The sequence below is a fragment of the Setaria viridis genome, chromosome 3, assembly GCF_005286985.2.
Source record: "Setaria viridis chromosome 3, Setaria_viridis_v4.0, whole genome shotgun sequence".
NCBI classification, from domain to species: Eukaryota; Viridiplantae; Streptophyta; class Magnoliopsida; order Poales; family Poaceae; genus Setaria; species Setaria viridis.
In genome coordinates, this window is record NC_048265.2 from 42,535,793 (window position 1) to 42,555,956 (window position 20,164).

Consider the following 20,164-nt stretch of genomic DNA (forward strand, 5'->3'; position numbering starts at 1 on the left):
ATAATGTCAAACATGTAGTAGCTAATCTTAGCAGTGAGTTCTCTGTTTGCAATGCTTGTTTAGTCTCTACGGTGTTGTTGAAAATGCATACAGAATTAGGGAGGGACGTAATAAACATGTTATTTGGAATATTCACAACTCTTTGATTTTTTGCAAGCAATGGCATGTTATTTCACAACTAAGTAGAGACTTCATTATCGTACCATCACATGTGCTTTCGTGAGTTATGCATCTAACATGTGATACAATTGTAACAGTTTGACGGTATAGCTTAATTGGTTTCCTTCAAATTTTCGTGAGTTATGCATCTAACATGCTTGTTAATTGGTTTTTCAAATTTCACAGAGCAGTATTCAATTGACCTTTGCTGTGATGGACAAACTGAGGAGAGATAAGCCAGAGGCAGGTCAGCCTACTTTTAGGATTTGCTGTCAGTTCAAGCATCATTCAGAGTCCATAGTTGTTGAGCTTTGGTTCTGTTCTCCTTTCCTAATGTAAGAAATTTTGATTTGATCTAACGTTTTAATGTTTTGATTTACTTACTTGCAGTTGTCCGTGCTCCTACCAAAGGTAACTCCTCTCTTTCCACGCCATCACTGCTCTGCATTGTTTATCGTAGGTCCATTTCTACTTTTCCTTCTTCTGTTTTGCATCATCACATCCTTCTGACCTTGGTGTTAGGGCATTCATTTATACCAGGGATGAAGTGTAGTTGGCACATAGTACCAGATTGTTCTGTATGAAATTTCTTCTTAGCCTTGTTTATATCTTAAAGTATGAAATAACCAAACATCTATTGACTGAACTGGAGGGGGGTGGGGATCTGATTTTTAGCCGCTACAGAGTATAGGGAGAGGGTGTGGGTCTAGCAGTCGAGGAGTTCTCAGGCACACCAGAACCCAGTTTCTACAAAGAAAATACGCAAACAACAGATTCAGTTATCATTCAGTTTACATAATCAGTTCAGCGACTTCTTGGATTCAGTTAACTTACTAGGACAGAATGGAAGACCTCAAGTGAGTAAAACTTACCCTAAGTTCAGCAATTGCTCTCTTGGTTCGTGCCAGAATATTTTTTTTTAGAACTGACAGGCTCCTCGCCCTGCCCCATTTTATAGAAAACAAGGCATGACAGCTGTTTTTGTTTAGGCGTTTACATGCTCGTCGATAGAAGCCAGAGCAGTGTACTACCTAGTAGCCTACAGCACCAGACAGAGCACAGCCCGCACAGCAGCACATGTACCGCCATGCACTGCCCAGCTTGAACTTCTTCAGGGAGCCTCGATTGCAAGGGGGTCTTGAGGACTTCCTCCAAAGAGTTGCACCATTTGTTTATAACTTCCAGCAGGGTCCCCTTGAACATTGGCTTCCAAATCATCATACATTTCCACATCCTTCGTAGCACTGTCTTTATATCCACCCATACCTGTCCATGAAAGATCATGTCGTTACGCGCTAGCCAAAGACCCCAGCAAACTCCCGCAGAGGTGCTGTTGATTATATCATATTTTTTGCCACATAACCATTTGCTAGCCATGTCTGAGTAACTTTTAATCCAGATATTAGTGAAAGCATTAACAAACTTCCAGATCTTTTTGGCAACTACACACTCAAAGAACAGATGTAGAACGGTTTCATTCTCATCACAGAATTGGCAATTCAACGGTTTCGATATGTTTCTTTTCAGAAGGTTGTCAGTTGTCATCAATTTATTGTGTGACAGAAGCCAAAGAAAGACCTGAACTCTATGAGTAGTATGCACCTTCCATACTGAAGGGACATAGACAGGCCTAACGCCCCTGAAGCTAATCACTGAGTAAAGGGATTGGGAAGGATAGACTCCTTTACTGTCATACTGCCAGACCAAAGCATCCCCCTCCTCATTGTAATTCACCCCAGTGACAATCTCTTCCAACTCGTACCATCTATGCATTAGATACTCAGAGAAGTTTCTCCTAAAGTTCAGTTTTATATCCACTCCATCCCAAACCTCAGCCAGCGTCACACCTATTTGGTTGCAAATACAGAAGAGATCCCAGAACTGCACCGCCAATGGCGCAGTTCCAAACCAAGTGTCCTCCCAAAAACCGTATCTTGGTTCCATCTCCCACCTTCCATCTATACCCAAACTTTAGCGCTTTTGCTGCCCACATCACACCCTTCCAAAAGGTAGATGATTGTGAGTGTGGGAGACAAAAGATATTTGTTGCGTTCCTAACATACTTCTGTTTTATGATGTTGTGCCAGATTTTATCCTCCCCCATTATGAACCTTTTTACCCATGACCCCAACAGGGACAGGTTAAGGTTTTTCAGGTCAGGGACCCCCAGCCCCCCATCCTATTTTCTCATACTGACCATTTGCCAATTTGCCAGGTGTATTTTGCCGTGACCCTCATAATCATTCCAGAGACAGTTTGCCATGTGGGAATTAATAATATCTAGAGCCCATTTAGGAAATTTAAAGGACATAAGGTACACCGGAATACTAGCTAGGCAAGTTTTGATTAAAATTAGCCTCCCAGCATAGGACAGGAGCTTCCCCCTCCAGCCCGCAATTCTTTTGACAATTTTATCTACTAGTGGTTGCAAATCCTCTCTTCTAAGCTTCTGGTAGTGCAAAGGGATCCCTAAATATTTTATGGGAAAAGCCCCCACAGGGCAGCCGAAGAGCCTCCTAAAATTCTCTAATTCTTGGTCTTCCATATTCATAGGGATAATTTCACTTTTGTTATAATAATCCTCATACCTGACATAAGCTCGAAGCAGGTGAGGATCCACTTAATGTTGTTAGCTTTTTCCAGATTATTTTCTAAGAAAAGAATGGTGTCGTCCGCGTATTGCAAACTCATCACCCCATTAGGACTAAACTCCACCCCCAAACCTCTGATCATACCATGATCAGCAGCTTTTTGCATCATTTTGGTTAGAACATCCACAACTAAGTTGAAAAGAATGGGAGAGAGGGTCTCCTGCCTAAGCCCTTTTTCAAAATAGTTTCCTTCTGCATTATTTATTTGGACTCCAACAGAGCCATTATATAGGATTTTCCTAATCCAAAGTAACCATCACCCCCCAAAACCTCTTTTGTTTAGTATGTCCATGAGAAAATCCCAGTTCACTTTGTCATATGCCTTTTCATAGTCTAGTTTCAAAACTACACCAGCCTCCCCCTTTTGGTGCACACTATGGACAATTTCATGAGCAGTGACAACACTCTCCAAAATATACCTCCCTTTGATAAAAGCCGTTTGATCACTACTGATCAGCCTATCCACTACCAGATTAATCCTGTTAGTGAGCACCTTAGTAAAGATTTTGTAACTGCAATTCAGAAGACTAATAAGCCTGAATTTGTTCATAGTACAAGCGTCATTTTCTTTTGGAATCAAAGTTAGCCGCGAAGTTTCGGAAAATATCAAGATTACCATGGTAAAAGTCAGTGAAAAGATCCAGCAGATCTTGTTGTAGGGCTCCCCAGAAGTGTTGATAGAACATAAAAGACAGACCACCCGGCCCTGGAGCCCCATCAGAGTACGACTCAAAAACTGCTTTTTTAATTCAGTAAAAGGCGCCTCCAGCACCTGATTTTCTTGGTCTGTTACTTTGGTCTCCTCACTAAAGAAGTTTTCATTAACACCTATGTCTGCCCTATCCTCATGTTTAAAAAGATTTTTATAGTAGTCAATCGCAATTTTTTGTATTTCTGCAGTGCTAGTGGCAATCCCCTCGGGGCCTTCGATAGCCTGAATCAAAGTTTTCCTTCTTCTTTGGTTGGCTACAGTCTGGAAGTATTTAGTATTCCTATCTCCCTCCCTAATTTCTTTCTCCCTAGATCTTTGTCTAGCTTTTGTTTCCTCCATGGTCCAGATTCTATTCAAATCCATCATAATGTTACTCATCCTATTTACTTGTGATTGGTCAAGGTTTTGGCTTTCAGCTAGTCTATCCAGAGTGTCATATTCTCTTAGGAGCTCATGTTTCTTTCTTCTATTGGCAGCTTCTACATTAATGCTCCAACCTTTAACTTTCCTCCTGAAAGCCCTGATTTTCTTTTGCCATCTATCAATATTGCTATCACCATTCATCGGTGTGCTCCAGAAATTCTCTACCATACTTTTGAAATCAGCATGCTGGAGCCACCATTTTTCAAATCTGAATCTAGGTTTTGGAATTGATTGACCTTCACCAGAATCCCACAGAATCGGTGCATGGTCACTAGGATTCCTGGGAAGAGCACTACAGGTAGCCAGAGGTGCTCCTCAGAATATCCAGACCCCTTTTCAGATCTTCCTGGGCCTAGCTCCTCAGCCCTTTGTGCATTCTCCTTTGAGTTCCTGTAGTACTGGCCTGACACGGCTATGAGAGCTCCTCCGGTCAGCCCAAACATCATGAGGATGACGTTGTTGAGAAATTTCATTTTCCTCTTGAGATGTTGGGTAGTTGCGTTCAACTCTGTAACCATCTTTATGCATTCTCACATAATCAAACAATCGTAAATTTGTGACCAAAATTGTGAAAGAACATTTGATAGAAGAAAACAATATAGAACAATTCAAACCTCATGGGTCATGTCAGGGGTTCCTCCATTGCTCATGAACCTCTGAAATCAAGCAAATTGATTAATACTAATATGTACACACTAATGCCACTTAGTTAGAAATAAGAACAAATTCTTGAACACACATAAGGTCTTGGTAATTGCTGCGTTCCACATAGTTCTATCTAGAATGTGAGACACAATAGTTCTTAAGGATTTTCTGATTTCTTAATGGTTGCAGGCTAGGAATTCGAATGAAAGTTCAACTAAAACAAGGGAACAATTCTCAGGTTGCAAGGAAATTATGATCCATACAAGATAAAGAGACATGTAGAAACTATGCCAATACATCAAAGTGAACAGATGAAACTGTAATCTCCAAAAAGGCTCTAAATCACAATCTGTAGTACAGTATTAAAATAATAAATACTTAACATGGTAAGTGATATGTTGAAGAAACAAACATAATGGATCAACAATTTCACGGTAAAAAGATAGATATGCCATGTGGTGTGCAGCTCATAACACAAAGCTCTATTCATAGACAGTGAAGAAGCCTAAATCAGATAACTTTTAAATTCATTAAGTGGAGAACAAAAATTAATCCAATCGATGATCAAATCAACAAAGAAATGCATGGTCTCAAGATAAGAATAATTAAAGATAGTTGTACACATAAGAAAGCATCTGCAATTGACAAGTTGGAAATGGAACAAACCCAGATCTACTATCAAAAACAACAATAAAAGTACCACACAGTATTTTGGAATGTCTATTAGATAGCAGACTACACCAGCGTACCGCACAGAATTTTGGAATGTCTAGTAATAAACAAATTAGATTGCAGACTACACAATCACACAGAGGCACTTACACAATAAGCAATGAACTTATGGAAACATATTACAAGTCAAAAGACTGTAAACAATGAAATAATACAGCAACAACTGAACAACATATACAAACAGTGCAACCAAAGGATAGAACCAATAGAGGTGTTGCATGTATTGTACAAATTACCACTGCAAACATAAGAGATCTTCAGCGACAATTGCAATTAGCTAGTATCTGAAAGACCCCAGTTAAAGGTCAAGAAACTCATAACAACATATTATGACCTCAAAACATATTGAGTTACGTGTTCTGAGTAGCAAGCACCAGCAAAGCTCAATTTTACAGATTTTGACAAGGCAAAACACCAACCACACAGTTACCCTGAAGGAGAATAGTTGAAATAAGATTACTAACAGAGCAAAACCCTTGCTATACAAAAGAGATTGCAGGGAGGTAGTGAGCAGAGAATATGCAACCAAACAACACATACGAAACAGCAGATCCAAACAAGGGGTCTGGAAATGTAGGGTCAATCGAAAACACAGTATCTGCACAGATACGCAAAATTCGCTGAGTTTTAATTAAATCACCTTAATAGTCACAGGCAAAACTATTTTAAAAACTGTAAACATTTCGACAGTTCAATTTTGATCTATCCAGCACATTAACAGCATTACAACAATAAACTGGCTAGGTTGGTGTCTGTTTTCAAAATGGTAGCTGAGAAATGAGATGACATCTACACCAATAGGCTAGGCTAACTAGCAGACATGCAACACTATCACCTAGTATCTAAATTAGCGCAAAAGACCTAGGCTTGACTAACAAATTTGAAAAATTTCAGGAGTTCGAGTTTTATTCAGTAAATTAACAGTAAGAAACTGAAATATCTTTTCTTGGCAAACCAATCCCCAAAATTTAAGATATTGTTAATTGCTGAATTCCCCTTGTTCTTTCTACCATTTGTGGTTCACAGAAGTGAGTTTTCAGATTTATTACTGAAACTAAAACACAGAGCAGACGAGTTGAACTGTTAAAGTGAAGCTTTTGGCTAGAAACCAGACTAAGAATTAACACAGATGCGCTGCTACTTTTTCTTCCCACAAAAGACCAAATTTAAGATATTGTTAATTGCTGCGTGCCCCCTTGTTCCAAAATTTCAATCAGCAGTAAGATAGAGAGCTGGAAAGGGGTGGGGTATCAGCAGTAATCTCACCTTGAACCTTATATGAGATCCAGCCCTCAGATTGTGGAGCCATGAAGAGCAAACCCTCCCCTGCCCCTGCTGGAACAGCCCTCCGAGCTCCAGAACGCGGGATGGAGTCAAGGCTGGGCGGATCCCACACCCTTCCCACGACAAAATGTATATGAAAAAAGAGCAGGATCCTTTAGGTGGGTATTGAAATACTGCAACATTTCTTAAAAGCACCCTATAGAATTTAATTGAGGTGGTGAATCAACTCCAGACGTTCTTTTTTCCTTAGAATTTTCCTTATAGAAGGTTCAAAGAAAAGTATGTTATCTTAGCAAATCGCATTTCCAATCCGGTTTCCCTATTTTTTCTTATTAATCTCCCATCCTCCCCTTTCGTGTTTTCATCTCCTGCCAACATCTACAGTACGCACCGCCGGACACCGCCCATTCAATTCCACCGACGCCGCAACAGTGGCGCCGCACGACAACCAGGCACCCTTGCCGCTTCAACTAGTTCCACCTAGCGATTTTGTGTCGCCACTACGGATTCATAACCGACAAGACATTTGACACCTAGTTAGCACTAGGACTTGTTTGGTTGCTGCCAGGCAGCACCATCTGACCTTAGAACTCAAAATCTAACAGCCTCGGTGCACTCCTGTTGACACCTCTATTTTTGGAACGAGATCCTTTGCCTTTGATCCCTCTACTTTTGAGTCAATCCCATGGGAGCCCAAATGCGAGGGTCCGAGGCTTAAAGTTAGAGGAACCTGGAACCTCTTCCCTATTTTTGTTCCTCCAAGCAAATCTCAAAGTTAGAGGAACCTGGAACCTCTTCCCTATTTTTGTTCCTCCAAGCAAACCTATTTTGACACTTGTTCTCTTCAGCCCAAATTCATGGTCACTCCTTTTGGGTTTGCAAGTTTCAAAAGTTCATAATTCCACAATTGTATTGGAAGTTTTAAAAGGTCAGGATTTCTCAATTGTGTGTGTGTATGTATTTTATTTGCTTTACCCATTTAGTTTGTTTTGATTATATCTACGACATTTCTCATTCTATGTTTTCACAAAAAAAAAGGATATTTACCATGCGACAAGGCATAACCCACAACTTAACAAAATTTGGTAGCATTGCGATCCAAATAAACAAAACCCGAACCTATCATGCCCTGACTATGGTCAAGCTAAAATTTGGTGGAGCTAGCTAGCCATTTTTTGATGGGCTTCAGCGTCAAGCACCCTGATGGAAAGTACATACTTGATTTGATGGGCGATGGTGTTCCATGTACACTTTGAACCAAAAAAGCGCTGAAATTCATAAAAGCCAGAGCGTACCTTTGGCATCTGCAAAACAAAATGGTAAGCATCTTGCAATTCTCTACCAGATGGAAATGAAAAGAGAAAGGCCAACATTTAGTTATTAGGACTAGGAGGTAACGAAATGTAGTGTTGGAAGCAAAAAAATAATTACAACAAATCTCTAGCAAGATTAAGGCGAGCTAAAGAATAAATGCCTAAAAGCACGAGCTGTATACATGTGTAGATAAATTGTTTTGTTTTATGTTTTGGGCTTAGCACGTGCAGATGCGAAAATTCGTGCAGTGCGCACGAGCATTCGGCTGAACTTGCAAGGGTCTCGACTAGTAGGGCATAGAGTTGGAAATCCCGTAACAAGGGACATTCAAGGGGATATTCCCTCTTCTCGGATGATGTAGTATTAGTTGATAAAAGTCGAGTAGGAGTAAATAGGAAATTGGAGTTGTGGCGGGAGACCCTAGAGTCAAAAGGTTTTAGATTCAGCAGAACTAAAACTGAATATATGTGATGTGACTTTGGTACTACTATATATGAGGAGGGAGATGTCAGTTTGGAAAGTCAAGTAGTGCTCAGGAAGGATACATTTCGATATTTGGGATCAATGCTACAACGAGATGGGGATATTGATGAGGATGTTAGTCATAGAATCAAAGTAGGGTGGATGAAGTGGCGCCAAGCATACGGTTATAGGATGGTGATTAGACATGCAATGATGTATGGTGTAGAATGTTGGCCTATAAAAAAACAACATGTCCAGCAGATAAGTGTTGCGGAAATACGTATGTTGCGTTGGATTTGTGGTCATACGAGAGAAGGGATCGAGTCCGGAATGAGGATATACATGATAGGTTAGGGGTAGCACCAATTGAAAAAAAGTTTATTCAACACCGGCTGAGATGGTTTGAACATGTCCAACGAAACCTTCGGAGATACCGGTACGTAATGGAACCCTAAGGCATGACAGTAACGTGAATAGAGGCAAAGGAAGACTAAAATTGACATGAGAAGAGGCAATAAAAAGAGATTTGAAGGGATGAAATATATCCAAAGATTTAGCCCTGAATCGGAGTGCTTGGAAAACAGCTATTCATGTACCCGAGCCTTAATTTGCATCTCTTGTTGTGTTTCAACTTTAGCCTACGCCAACTTACTTGGGACTGAAAATTTCAGCTGTTGTTGTAATCAGATACAGCAGCATTTCTCAGCTTATCAAATGATGACGAAAATGCAGCGTGGTCATACAAACCGTGCCAAGAACCATATGAAACAGGGCGCAAATATAGTGTAATCGGCACATGAAATTTAGAAATCGAAGGCACCAACCAAACCCGACGCTAAGAGTCTCAGACAGCAAAACACGGCTGATGCAAGGCCGACAACGGCAGCCGGCAGATGATGCGATACAAAAAAAAATGCTGATCTTACAACTTCGGTTTCAGTTCCCTCATGATCACAATCGACCACATGTATACACCACTGTTGTCAGCGCAATCTACACAGCATGTTCTTGCCACAAATTCAAGCCCGGATCAGATGTTAACTGCGCGTCGCCACGAATCAGAACCCAAGACTCCAACCAGCCCGAGCTCAGTCACTAACCTAACCTTGCTGTCAGAACTCAGGAATTACAGCCACAATTGCCCTGGGGGTGAACTCGACAAAATAGAAGGCACCTCATCTGTACAACAAATTCCCAGCCTTAGCTGTCCCAGGGAGCAAAACCATACAGGAGGTCTCAAACCCTTCTCGAGATCTGACATGCCTCTGCGGCACTGCCGGTGAAAATACCGTCTCGCCCGATCGCTTACTCGCTTTAGCAAGTGACCGACTGGGAGTTGCGGTATTCACTCCTCGAGGCTGTTCTTTGCATTCCGCTGCTGGATGGCATAATGTCTCTGCAGCTCTCGGAGCCTCTCCATAAGGTCTTGAAATGATGGGCGCTGCTGTGGGTCGCTGCTCACAGAAAGGGCAAATGATCAGGAATATGCAAATGTTACAAAATACAGAACTATAAATTTTTTCTAGAGTAAATTTCAAAAATCTGCAAGTATTTTGACATAGGTTGCAGAAACCTACTCAGAAATGCAGAGAACTACAGAGAATGGGGCCTAACGCTTCACATTTCCTAAAAGCAGTAAAGAAAGAAAGGAAAAACAGTAAGTACCTTTCCCAACAGCTTAGGATAATTGATGACCATTGTGGATCCACATCACTCGGAATATCCAATCTTTGGTTCATGAAACCAACTGCACCAATGACCTATGTAAGAAACAAACCCTTGAGAGTTAGTATCCAGGAACTTGTCAAATATATGAAGAAAAATAAGCAGCCCAGAAAGATCAACATGGTAAAGGTGTGCTCTGCAAAAATATTATCAGTAAAAGTGCTGTCAGGCCACAATAGATCTATTGCTGGAATAAAAAAAAAGATTACAAGCTTTTGGTGGGGTTAGTAATTCTAATTCCCATGTGGCCAATTAAAAACTAGCAGTCAAAGTTTACTATTCTCCTAATTGATATGTTTAGACTTTTTTAAAGCTGCTACAATAAATAATGATCTTGAGTTCACAATATCATAGTCGCAATTTGTCACTACATGTATGGTCAAAATCAAACAAAATGTAACAAAAACAGAATTATCTAACAAGAATATACCTGCATCGAGTTCAGATTTTCCCAGGGTATCTTCTGTGTAACAAGTTCCCACAAGATCACCCCATAGCTATACACATCAGACCTACATTAGCACCATGAAAAGATATTACTGAACTCATATCCAGAGGTGATAAGAGGAACATCTGTTCATAAAGATTCTCCACAGCTTACTTCTCATCTGAAGGTTCATTTCGCAACACCTCTGGTGCCATCCATTGTGGCTGGATAGGAAAGCAACATCAGCGAGTTAAAGAGAAATCAACACAGGCAAAGCTTCGAACCAATCACGTTAATTGATATATAAAGTACTTAAATTAAGATTGGTTGAACTTACTGTTCCTTTCCCAGTTTTTGTTGTCAGAAAAGTTTCACGCTTGATACGTGAAAGACCAAAGTCCGCCACCTGATTGACCTCATGAAATGAGAGGAGGCAAGCAGGAGAATGTAAAAAATTTGGAAAACAAATAAATTGTGATGTACCTTCACAGTCCAGTTCTTATCAACCAGAAGATTAGATGATTTTAAATCTCGATGTATGATAGGTGGGCTGGAATGGTGAAGATAATTCATGCCCCTTGCCTGTAGAAACACAAAACACAGAACAATAACTAGGGGATTGAAGTATACATACAGAAATAGTGTAGAACATTGAACAAAATTTTATTTGCTAGGGGATTGACAAGTCCCTTGCTCAAAATATGAAGCATTAACTAGCTGATCTATGCACTGAATCATGTGGACAATAGGCTCATAATATAAAGAAAATGCACTTACAATATCTAAAGCCATGTGAACACGGCGTCTCACATCCAACTTGGTACCACTCCTTTGAAGTAAGCGAAACAAGCTTCCCCTGCATTTAACAAGGATGAAAATGGGAAAAGGAACCAAAAATAATAATGTGCAAGTAATCATCATAAGTTTGGGTAGGTGACACAAAGTGTTTAAAACATGCAACCAAACCAATCCAAGCAAAAAAGAACAGAAAAAATCATTTATCCACCTCAGCACCCATGAAGAATATCTTCAAGCTTAGATATTAATAGTTCTCCATTTCACATGTATCCAGATTATCCACAAGTTTGACAAAAGTACATCTACAGTAGTTTTCCATAGAACGAGAAGCATCTTACTACATGATCCCACTTAAATGTATATTTTACTCGATAGACCACTTCCAACAACAAAGGCATATCAATGATTTCTCCGCTTAAACCATGCCAAGAACTTCTGACTTTCAGTTTGCTATATCTTATGCAGCTATTATTGTAGTAGTCAAACAATTCATGATTCAATCAGATGTAAACAAACTGCTGAGCTCAATTTCATGAACATGAGCAACAGTGAGGAAATACCACATGATAAGAACTTGAAAAGGTTAGTAGACATACCGAGGGAGGAACTCTGTTACGATACAGAGGCGTTGTGGAGATGTAACCGCACCCATGAAGAGCAGTATGTTAGGATGACGCAGTTTCTTCATGAGGGATACCTTCACATATGAATGACATCAGTACAATTAAGAATCCAAACTTTGAAATGAAAGTCACAAGATCTCAAGTTAACAAAAGGCTTCATTAACACTTCCAGAATCAGCTCTAAAGAAAGTAAATGAAGATTTGTCAGCGTCACATTTTATGTTTGTTATTTCAAAAAAAAAACATTTTTATGTTTGTCTACATTAATATATTTGTTGACAATGGAAATGGTAGGTTTTGCAGGAACCCTGAAATAGAAAATACAAATTGTTTTTTTTACAAGTTTGTCTGAAGTCTGAACCATCCCAAACTATGACTTTTTGATCAAACTAATCCATTGACACACAACGGTTCATGGGCAAAAGGTGAGTTGTTTGGGTCCTGGAGGATTGACAGGGAGAACTGCAATAATTATGACACTAATTGTGTTCATAACTTAATAATTTCTGCAGCTAGAGGATGAGCTGCATGTCCTATTGCCATAAGCTGTATGGTAGCTGTAGCTGGGGATGGGTATCTACCTCTTGTCGAAAGGTCTGTATCAGTTCTTCTGAATATTCTTGCTTGGAAAAAACTTTAACAGCCACATCCTGCTAGAAACATGTCAAATAAGATGATGAAACTAAAAAATAAAAGTAAATTGAGATTAGTAATGCATGGTTCATGCAACAGCCAAGCAACAGAACATACCGAACCATACCACAAAGCATGATATACTGTCCCACAAGAGCCTGCAAATACACAAGTTAAAAGTACGATGATTAAAAGGTATATAATATAGCAGAATGCAGCGTACACCTAAGTTTGCTTTTAGTAGGATGCATGTAAAACTTTATTACTTAATATAAAAGAACCTAGAGTGGAGAATATTCCTATAACCATAATAAAGATCATGCCAAGGCTTATTTGGCAAATCTAGATCCTCGTGTATATAAAGTTTCAAGAGCATCCATGTTGGTGATCAAAATTCTCCTGAGGTCCAGATCCTAAGAGCAAACACATGTGCTTGGAGCAGGACGAACTTAGAAACTAGTAGCAACATAACAATTTGAAATCTCGATCCCAGATTTCAATGCAAAGCAAGCTAAGGCTCTAGCCCTGGGTATCATCATGAGCACATGGTTTGCACTTCTAACAAAGTTAGAACCAAATAGTGGCCAAACAGGGGCTAAAATGGGTATATTCACATCTCCAACTGTAGACCATTCTAGCCCAGATACAAGGGCTCTGGGGAAGGGAAATTCTAGACAGCCTCACCCTTGCTAAACTTTGCAAGGAGACTGGTTTTATCCCCTGGAACTCCAGACCACAAGTGTTGAGACTCTAACACTGTGCCAGGCCTGCCATTTCTATCTAGTCATGATATCATTTTTAAGAAGACATAGAGAATACAAAAACAAATTTAGAGGAAAAGAAGCTACTCCGAAGTACAGACATGCAGACAATAGAACGAACCAAATGCTGACAAAGAACACTAACAAAATTACACGAAAGAAAAATGGAACTTTTTATTTGGTACGAAAAAGAAATATGAAATCATGCATAAACACATCCATATGATCAAGCAACCATTAGTTAAAGGAGAAGCAACTACCTTGACCTATTTGTTCTCCAATGACGAGGTCTTCCCACAAGATCTCATAATCCAGACAATCCGCTTCATGATCTATTTTGTAGAGAGCACTGCTATTAGTGCTTCCAGTGCTGCTTGCACTGCTTGTGCTGTTATTGTTGAAAGAGGACCAGGAACCCGATGCCTCATTTTTGCTAGGCTGGTTGTGTTCAGCGCCTTGGGCATCTGGAGCTGTGCTAGAATCAGAAACCTTCTGATGATTCGGGCCATTCTCTTGGTCACCATGCGTCCATGGTAATGTCACATGATTTCTTTCATCAGGTCCCTCATTCTCCCGCCCTTTCCAAGGCCATGATATCCCTTTCTTGTTCAGCAGGGCCTCTGCCTTTGAACTCAAAATCTTGTGTAACCCTACTTTTCCTTCACCCGATTCATCACTGTTTGGGTTGGTTGATTGCCCAGGCGAGTGCTCTTCCGTAGAAAAGAGGCCACGTGGTGCATCCCCTCTTGGCGTAGTTGTTCCACTAGACGTCGGTTCTTCCTTGGCACCACGATCAGAGCACTGACTCTCACCACTGCCACCTTCCCGTTCTATGCCATTCTCATCTGCCCTGACCCGAGAACGAACTTTATTTGTGACCTTGGTAGCCTGTGTTGTGATTCTAAAAATCAAAAAGGAATATGCTAGCAACAAACAAGAATATATACTAAAAACAGATCAGATTTGATGCCTACACAAGTTCCTCTGCAGATATCGTTCTGGAATTTACAAAACAACCAAGGCAACATCTACAGATGACCGTACACCCCCATTTAAAGTCCTCATTAAGTAACTATTGTTATTGAGATGGTGTGAAATTATATGATGTCTGGTAAATGACCTTTGGAGTAGAAATGGACCATTGAAAGAAAAGTCTATCAACTTGCAAAATTGCAATGTTTTTAACAACATATTATTACAAGCTAGAATGCTATGTATTTGGAAAAAGTAGTGCTATATCTACAACTTCTGTTTAATAGAAAAACAGAGCTTACCAAATTTGTTATCTTAGACGCTAAAGTGCTTTGCAGGGGTTGCTGAGGATCAAAAGGACTTCTGTTCAACAAATTGGTTTTGCGACTACTGTTGCTGCAACTCCCATCACAAGATGCCCTAGACGATTCTGGTTGGGGCCTTGCAGGGGTTGGAGGCCTACAAAATATCTGCTCCAAGTGGCGGGAATCACTTGAAACGCAAATGATACCCACCAAACTCCCATCCTCATCGTAGAAAGGTGTGTTGGTGGCAACAGCTGAAAATCTATCTCCTTCCTTGTTCTTAACTGGAAACTTCCCAGTCCAACTTTCACCCATAGAAATACGTCGGAAGATGTCATTTACCACATTGTGGTCACGGGAATCAACCAGAAGCATGAGGGCATCCTGACCAAGGGCTTCAGATGCAGGATAGCCAAACAGATTTTCCGCAGACCGATTCCTGTAGCAGTAAATGACAGAATTTGGTGAAAAGGGAAGCACTAACAAGAACAAAATGGGATTAAATTAAGAAAACTTGTGCAGAACCAGTTGTGCTTTGTAGTGCAGTTTAGAAGCACGCACACTTACCAAACTAAGTTGTTTGTCTGATTAAAGGCAAAGAAGCAGCATTTCAAATTTTACAAATGATAAATAGACTGCCATGGAGCAAACTGCATATTCTGTCAATATTTAAATTTAAATAAGAAACGCAAGTAAAAAAAATCAACTACCATTCTACCAACAGAGTGCATTTTGTGACTTAATGCTGACCCTCAACCAACGAACAGTAACAAGATGTTTAATGAAGGCAGAACTTCACAGTACTCATCACCAGAACCAGCTAGAGTCTATGCATCCCATCTAGTATTCAATTACCGTGCCTTAGCACAGATGATAAGTAACCCTAATATCCTTACAGAGTTAGGGTTCTATGTGCACCAACAGTGTAACAGAGTGTCACCCACACTATCCCACTGTAACCACTATTTCTAACCAGTATCACATGCTATGCTAGATAAAAATGATACACAGAGATTGCTAGTGCCCGAACACATTTCATTTAGGTTGCAATGTCACTTACTCACTTCGTTTCAGGTGCTAGAATCAAAATATCTGACCAGCATGACCATTGGATTTCCTCAAACGTTGTCAAGCTTATAGGTTGCAGGCAAGCAAATCAAGAAACGCTGAAGAACCAGAAATCTAACCAGTATATGATCCTTCCATCGAGGTCGAGAATGTGGACGGACTGCCCCAGCGACTGCAGCACCCTGGAGTACTGCCTCTCAGGCAACCTAGCGCTGGTGCTGGCGTCTCCGGCGCTAGTGGCGCGGCCCTCGCGCTGCAGCGGTGACGAGTGCGGGAACGAATTCGATCCCCGGGCCCACGCCCGTTGACCGCCCTCGAACCCCCCGGACAGCCGCCTCCCCGGCGGCTTCCCCTTGTAATGCGTCGGCGGCGGGGGCACCGGCGCGCCGCGCTGCGGCGAGACTGACTGCGAGCGCCGCCGCTCCGCGACGCCGGGTATGAGCATGGACATCTCCTGCTTGAGCTGCGCCTGCCCAACCTCCAGCTTCCGGATCTTCTTCAGGAGCTCCTCCCCACTGGACTCCATCCCCGCCGGCGCCGGCGCCGGCGTCCTTGAAACTGCTGAGGCCGACTCGTCCTCAAACCGAGCCAACCGCCGGCATCACCGCCCTCCCGAGCGCCCTAGAGCTGCCGCCGCCGCCGCCGCGTCCGCCTCGCCTTCTCCAGACGGCCCCTCGGAGCTCGAAAGGTCGCTCCTTTCTCCGCTCCCGAGGCAGATTCGACGGCAGATGGAGCAGAAACTGCGCGCTCTCCGATTCTCCGAGATCTCTAGCAGCGATTTCCCGGACAGGAACCGGCTGAATCGAGGGAAAAATACGATCTTTTCTGGGGAGCAGTTCTATCTCCCTCACAAGTCACACACACGCATCCAGATGGAGATTGAATAAAATAATATCAATAATAATGGGGAGAATAAATGGTAGAGAGAGAGAGAGAAAATATATATAGGATATGGAGGGAAATGGTGACTTGGTGAGTTGTTCTTGAGTGTTCTCCTCCTGTGATTGGTCAGCTTGGTGATAAAAAAACTGCAGGGGCTGCTTGCTTGGCTTCCTAATGCCATTTTATGTATCTGGTCTTAGTTTTTGTTTGGCATTTTGGAGTCTTCCCAAAATACTTTCTAACCATTTTCAGTTTCTGCAATTTGAAGTTTTTCTATAATTTCCTCGGGTGTTGTGTTGATCCACACAGGGCCTGTCCCTGTCCCTATCCATCTACCTTGCTGCCAGTGCCAACCTGTGTTGTCACCCTGTTGAAAGAAAAAAAAATTGGCAATTGGGAAATTGGTTGGTGTACTACACATCACAACTCACAAGGGGGCTTGCAGCTTGCTATTCTCACCTGCTGGCCTGCTCACGTCTCGTTTAGTTGTCAAAATTTGGAGTGCCAAAATGACTGTGCCAGCACTGTAGCACACTGTAGCGTTTCGTTTGTATTTGTGAATTATTGTCCAAACATTGACTAATTAGGCTCAAAAGATTCGTCTCGCAAAGTACAACAAAACTGTGCAATTAGTTTTTAATTTCGTCTACATTTAGTACTCCATGCATGTACCGCAAGTTTGATGTGACGGGGAATCTTCTTTTTGCATAGTGTCAAAGTTGGAAGTTAGGGGTGAACTAAACAAGGATCTGGTGTTGTGTTGCTACAATTTCGGGCTAGGGTTAGGGTTAGTACGTGCTTGGCTTTTACAGCGACTGTCTTTTGGTCTGTGACTGCATGTGTTGCCAGTTTTTGTTTTGGTGCTCATTCATGTGTTTTGTTTTTGTTGCTGTGTTGTAGGGCCCTTTTGTGGATGTCTATAGATTAGCACTCAACTGTCTGGAGCTGCAAGCTTCCCTGCCACAATTTCGGTCACCTTTTTTTTCACTTGCGTTTGTTGTATTGTTGATATTCTTTATGTGGTGGGTATACTTTTGACCAAAAGATCTGGTCATGCCCATGTCTAGCTCTAGTAATACCCAAGCAAGATGTACCAAGGAAAAAATGATGTATGAATATTAGTTCAACTATCATGGGATGGGACAAAGTTCTGATTAGCTAGCTCTTTAATGCTCCATGTGGCCTGACTTGAATTCAAGATTTATAAGACAAAGGTTATGCTTAATCACCAAGGAAAAAGTTTGAGAAGTATCTAAAAAAAGAAGAAAAAGAAATAATAATATACTCCCTCCATTTTAAATTGTAGGTCGTTTTGATTTTTCTAGATTTGTAGATGTTTGTATGCATCTAGACATACAATATATTTATGTATATAGTAAAAAATATTCAGCTAGAAAAGTCAAAACGACCTACGAGACGGGATACTCCCACCCGTTACAATCGTTACAAAATAACTAAGGTTTTAGATATTGATGACATAGTCCTCAAAACACAATTTTAACTATTAATTTTCGTTACAAAATATTTATATTGTATCTCAAGGCAAAACTACTGAAATATCAATTGTAAATATCTAATATATGTCAACATATAAAAAGTGATTTATAGCCATTTTTTATTTAGGACAGCCTAGAGGGAGTACTAACAAACCGTATGTCTTTTTGACAAGTAAATCATCTCCGGTATTCCCCTAAAATAGTTATGTCCTATATTAAATTATAATTTCAGGTACATTAATATAGTTTCAGTCTACCGATTTTTCTCATAAATGTCAACTGATTAACAAACTTTGCTTTTGCTGGTTTTGACCATTGAGCAATATTTTAGTCTTGCAGACAACTTCTGGCAAATCAGATGCATTTTTCTATCATTGGCTTGCACCGCCAAAACCTGAAGTCAACGTCATGAATCGTAGTCACACGAAATATATATATATATATATATGTATATGTATATATATGTATATATATGTGTATATATATATATATATAATACTCCATCCGTTCCTAAATTAAATTATAGGTCCTTATGGCTCTTTTAGATCTATAGATATTATTACGCATCTAGACAACTAAAAAATCAAAACGAACTACAATTTGGAACGGAGGGAAAAATTATGTTAGCTTTGCTCTAGCTAAAATAGTCAAGCATCAGGTCCAGGTACATTGAACTGTTTCCAAATCCCCTTTATGAATCCAGATAACCATCCAGCAGTAACAGTTAGAGCAAAAAGAACGGCATTTATCCGAAAATAGTCAGTCTGTCGACCAATCTCTTTCAGCTGTCAAGTTTGCCTAGGTTTCTCAGAGATAGTCGTCCTCGCACAAGAGCATATTCCTTCCAGAAACATTGGATCACAAGCAATCATTAGCTTTGCATCCATATGAAGCAAACCCTTTCCTGGAAGTGTTTTGCTCCCGGACGCGATTCTTGCTTGTGCAGACGTGCAGTACATCCATGAACCTTTTGCAGTTCGACTATCTGGATCTGGATATGGTGTCCAGTGCTTCAGCTTAGTAGCATATCATGAACAGATCATCTGTGAAAAAAAGAGAGAGGATATTTTCAAGTAATTTTCACTGTTCGTTCACTATTTAGAACTTGATTAACATCAACTCTTAAAATTTAGTGAATAAAGTCGAGATATTTTTGTTAGACTTTCCAATAGAGGCGTTTTTTGAGTATTGTATATTTATCACTATTTGCATACATTATAGACACATGTGAAAAGTGACACTCAAATTTTAAATACTGAAATAAGTAATGAGAATTGTTTGTAAACAAAAGTAGCACAAAGATAGGCTACGCTACTCAGCTAATCAAATACATACATCAGCTTTCCTTCAGAAAGATAAAGAAATCAACTTGCAAAAAGGGATATTTGCAGATCGCAATAGCATGCTCAACCAATTGCGCACCTGGACCACATATTCTCTTTCCTTTTTCTCTGGCTTGAATTGTCACACACAGCAAATGGTTTTTAATTATTTCTTTTGACCACCCCTCGTGCCAGATGTCATTTCAATGACTGAAAATATCCAAAAGGGTGAAAGAAACATAATTTCCAGAATTCCCGCTTCTGTCTTGGCCCATTTGCATGGCTGACAAATCTCCATGTAAAAGTTATCATCTCCAGGTCCAATTATGCAAGATGAACTATCAGATATTGGCCACAGCTGCAAATCTGAATCAGCAGAGAACACATTGCACTGGTCTTCACCACTCTTTTCGAGCTCCAGCCTTTACAACCCTTCCCCAGCCAGCCACTTGAGCTGCTGCCACACAAAAGAGCCACAGCCACAGGCTGTTCATGAACGGGGAGGTGCTCTATCCTCTGTGCATCTTCAGCAAAGCTGGCATCTTTCCAAGCAGCAAAGGCATCACGGGCCAAAGGGGGAAAGCAACGGAGGTGTCGCCATCCATGGGCAAGTGTAGCTTTCATCAAACAAACAGAAAGAAGAACTCAGGACCTTAAGGGCATAATTGACTGCACATGAATAGCGACAAATCACCATCCCAGGAACTGTCTTTTCTTTGTCATTAAGGAAGCTGAGGCACAGGTCCGAGGTCAGGACGGTGAAGCACCAA

General features: G+C 40.7%; 1 protein-coding gene and 1 long non-coding RNA gene across 3 annotated transcripts; both read right to left on the reverse strand.

Moving 5' to 3' along the window:
* Nucleotides 1-918: 918 nt before the first annotated feature.
* LOC117848150 (uncharacterized) lies at nucleotides 919-7,176 on the reverse strand. Its single transcript, XR_004638814.2, has 3 exons — nucleotides 6,589-7,176; nucleotides 4,560-4,601; nucleotides 919-1,425 (listed from the first exon to the last, which is right to left on the reverse strand). It is a non-coding gene; the product is annotated as an uncharacterized lncRNA (long non-coding RNA).
* Nucleotides 7,177-9,245: 2,069 nt separating this feature from the next.
* On the reverse strand, nucleotides 9,246-16,793 carry LOC117848149 (uncharacterized). Of its 2 annotated transcripts, none has more exons than XM_034729482.2 (13): nucleotides 15,814-16,793; nucleotides 14,624-15,065; nucleotides 13,610-14,237; nucleotides 12,706-12,746; nucleotides 12,537-12,608; nucleotides 11,929-12,029; nucleotides 11,312-11,390; nucleotides 11,018-11,116; nucleotides 10,872-10,940; nucleotides 10,709-10,758; nucleotides 10,538-10,619; nucleotides 10,048-10,142; nucleotides 9,246-9,836 (listed from the first exon to the last, which is right to left on the reverse strand). In XM_034729482.2, exons 1-13 carry the CDS (start codon nucleotides 16,218-16,220, stop codon nucleotides 9,728-9,730), a joined length of 2,274 nt encoding a protein of 757 aa, XP_034585373.1. In that variant the 5' UTR covers nucleotides 16,221-16,793; the 3' UTR covers nucleotides 9,246-9,727. The 2 variants fall into 2 exon arrangements, with proteins under 2 accessions (XP_034585373.1, XP_034585374.1); XM_034729483.2 differs by having other exon boundaries at nucleotides 12,537-12,605; nucleotides 15,814-16,790.
* Nucleotides 16,794-20,164: the final 3,371 nt, after the last annotated feature.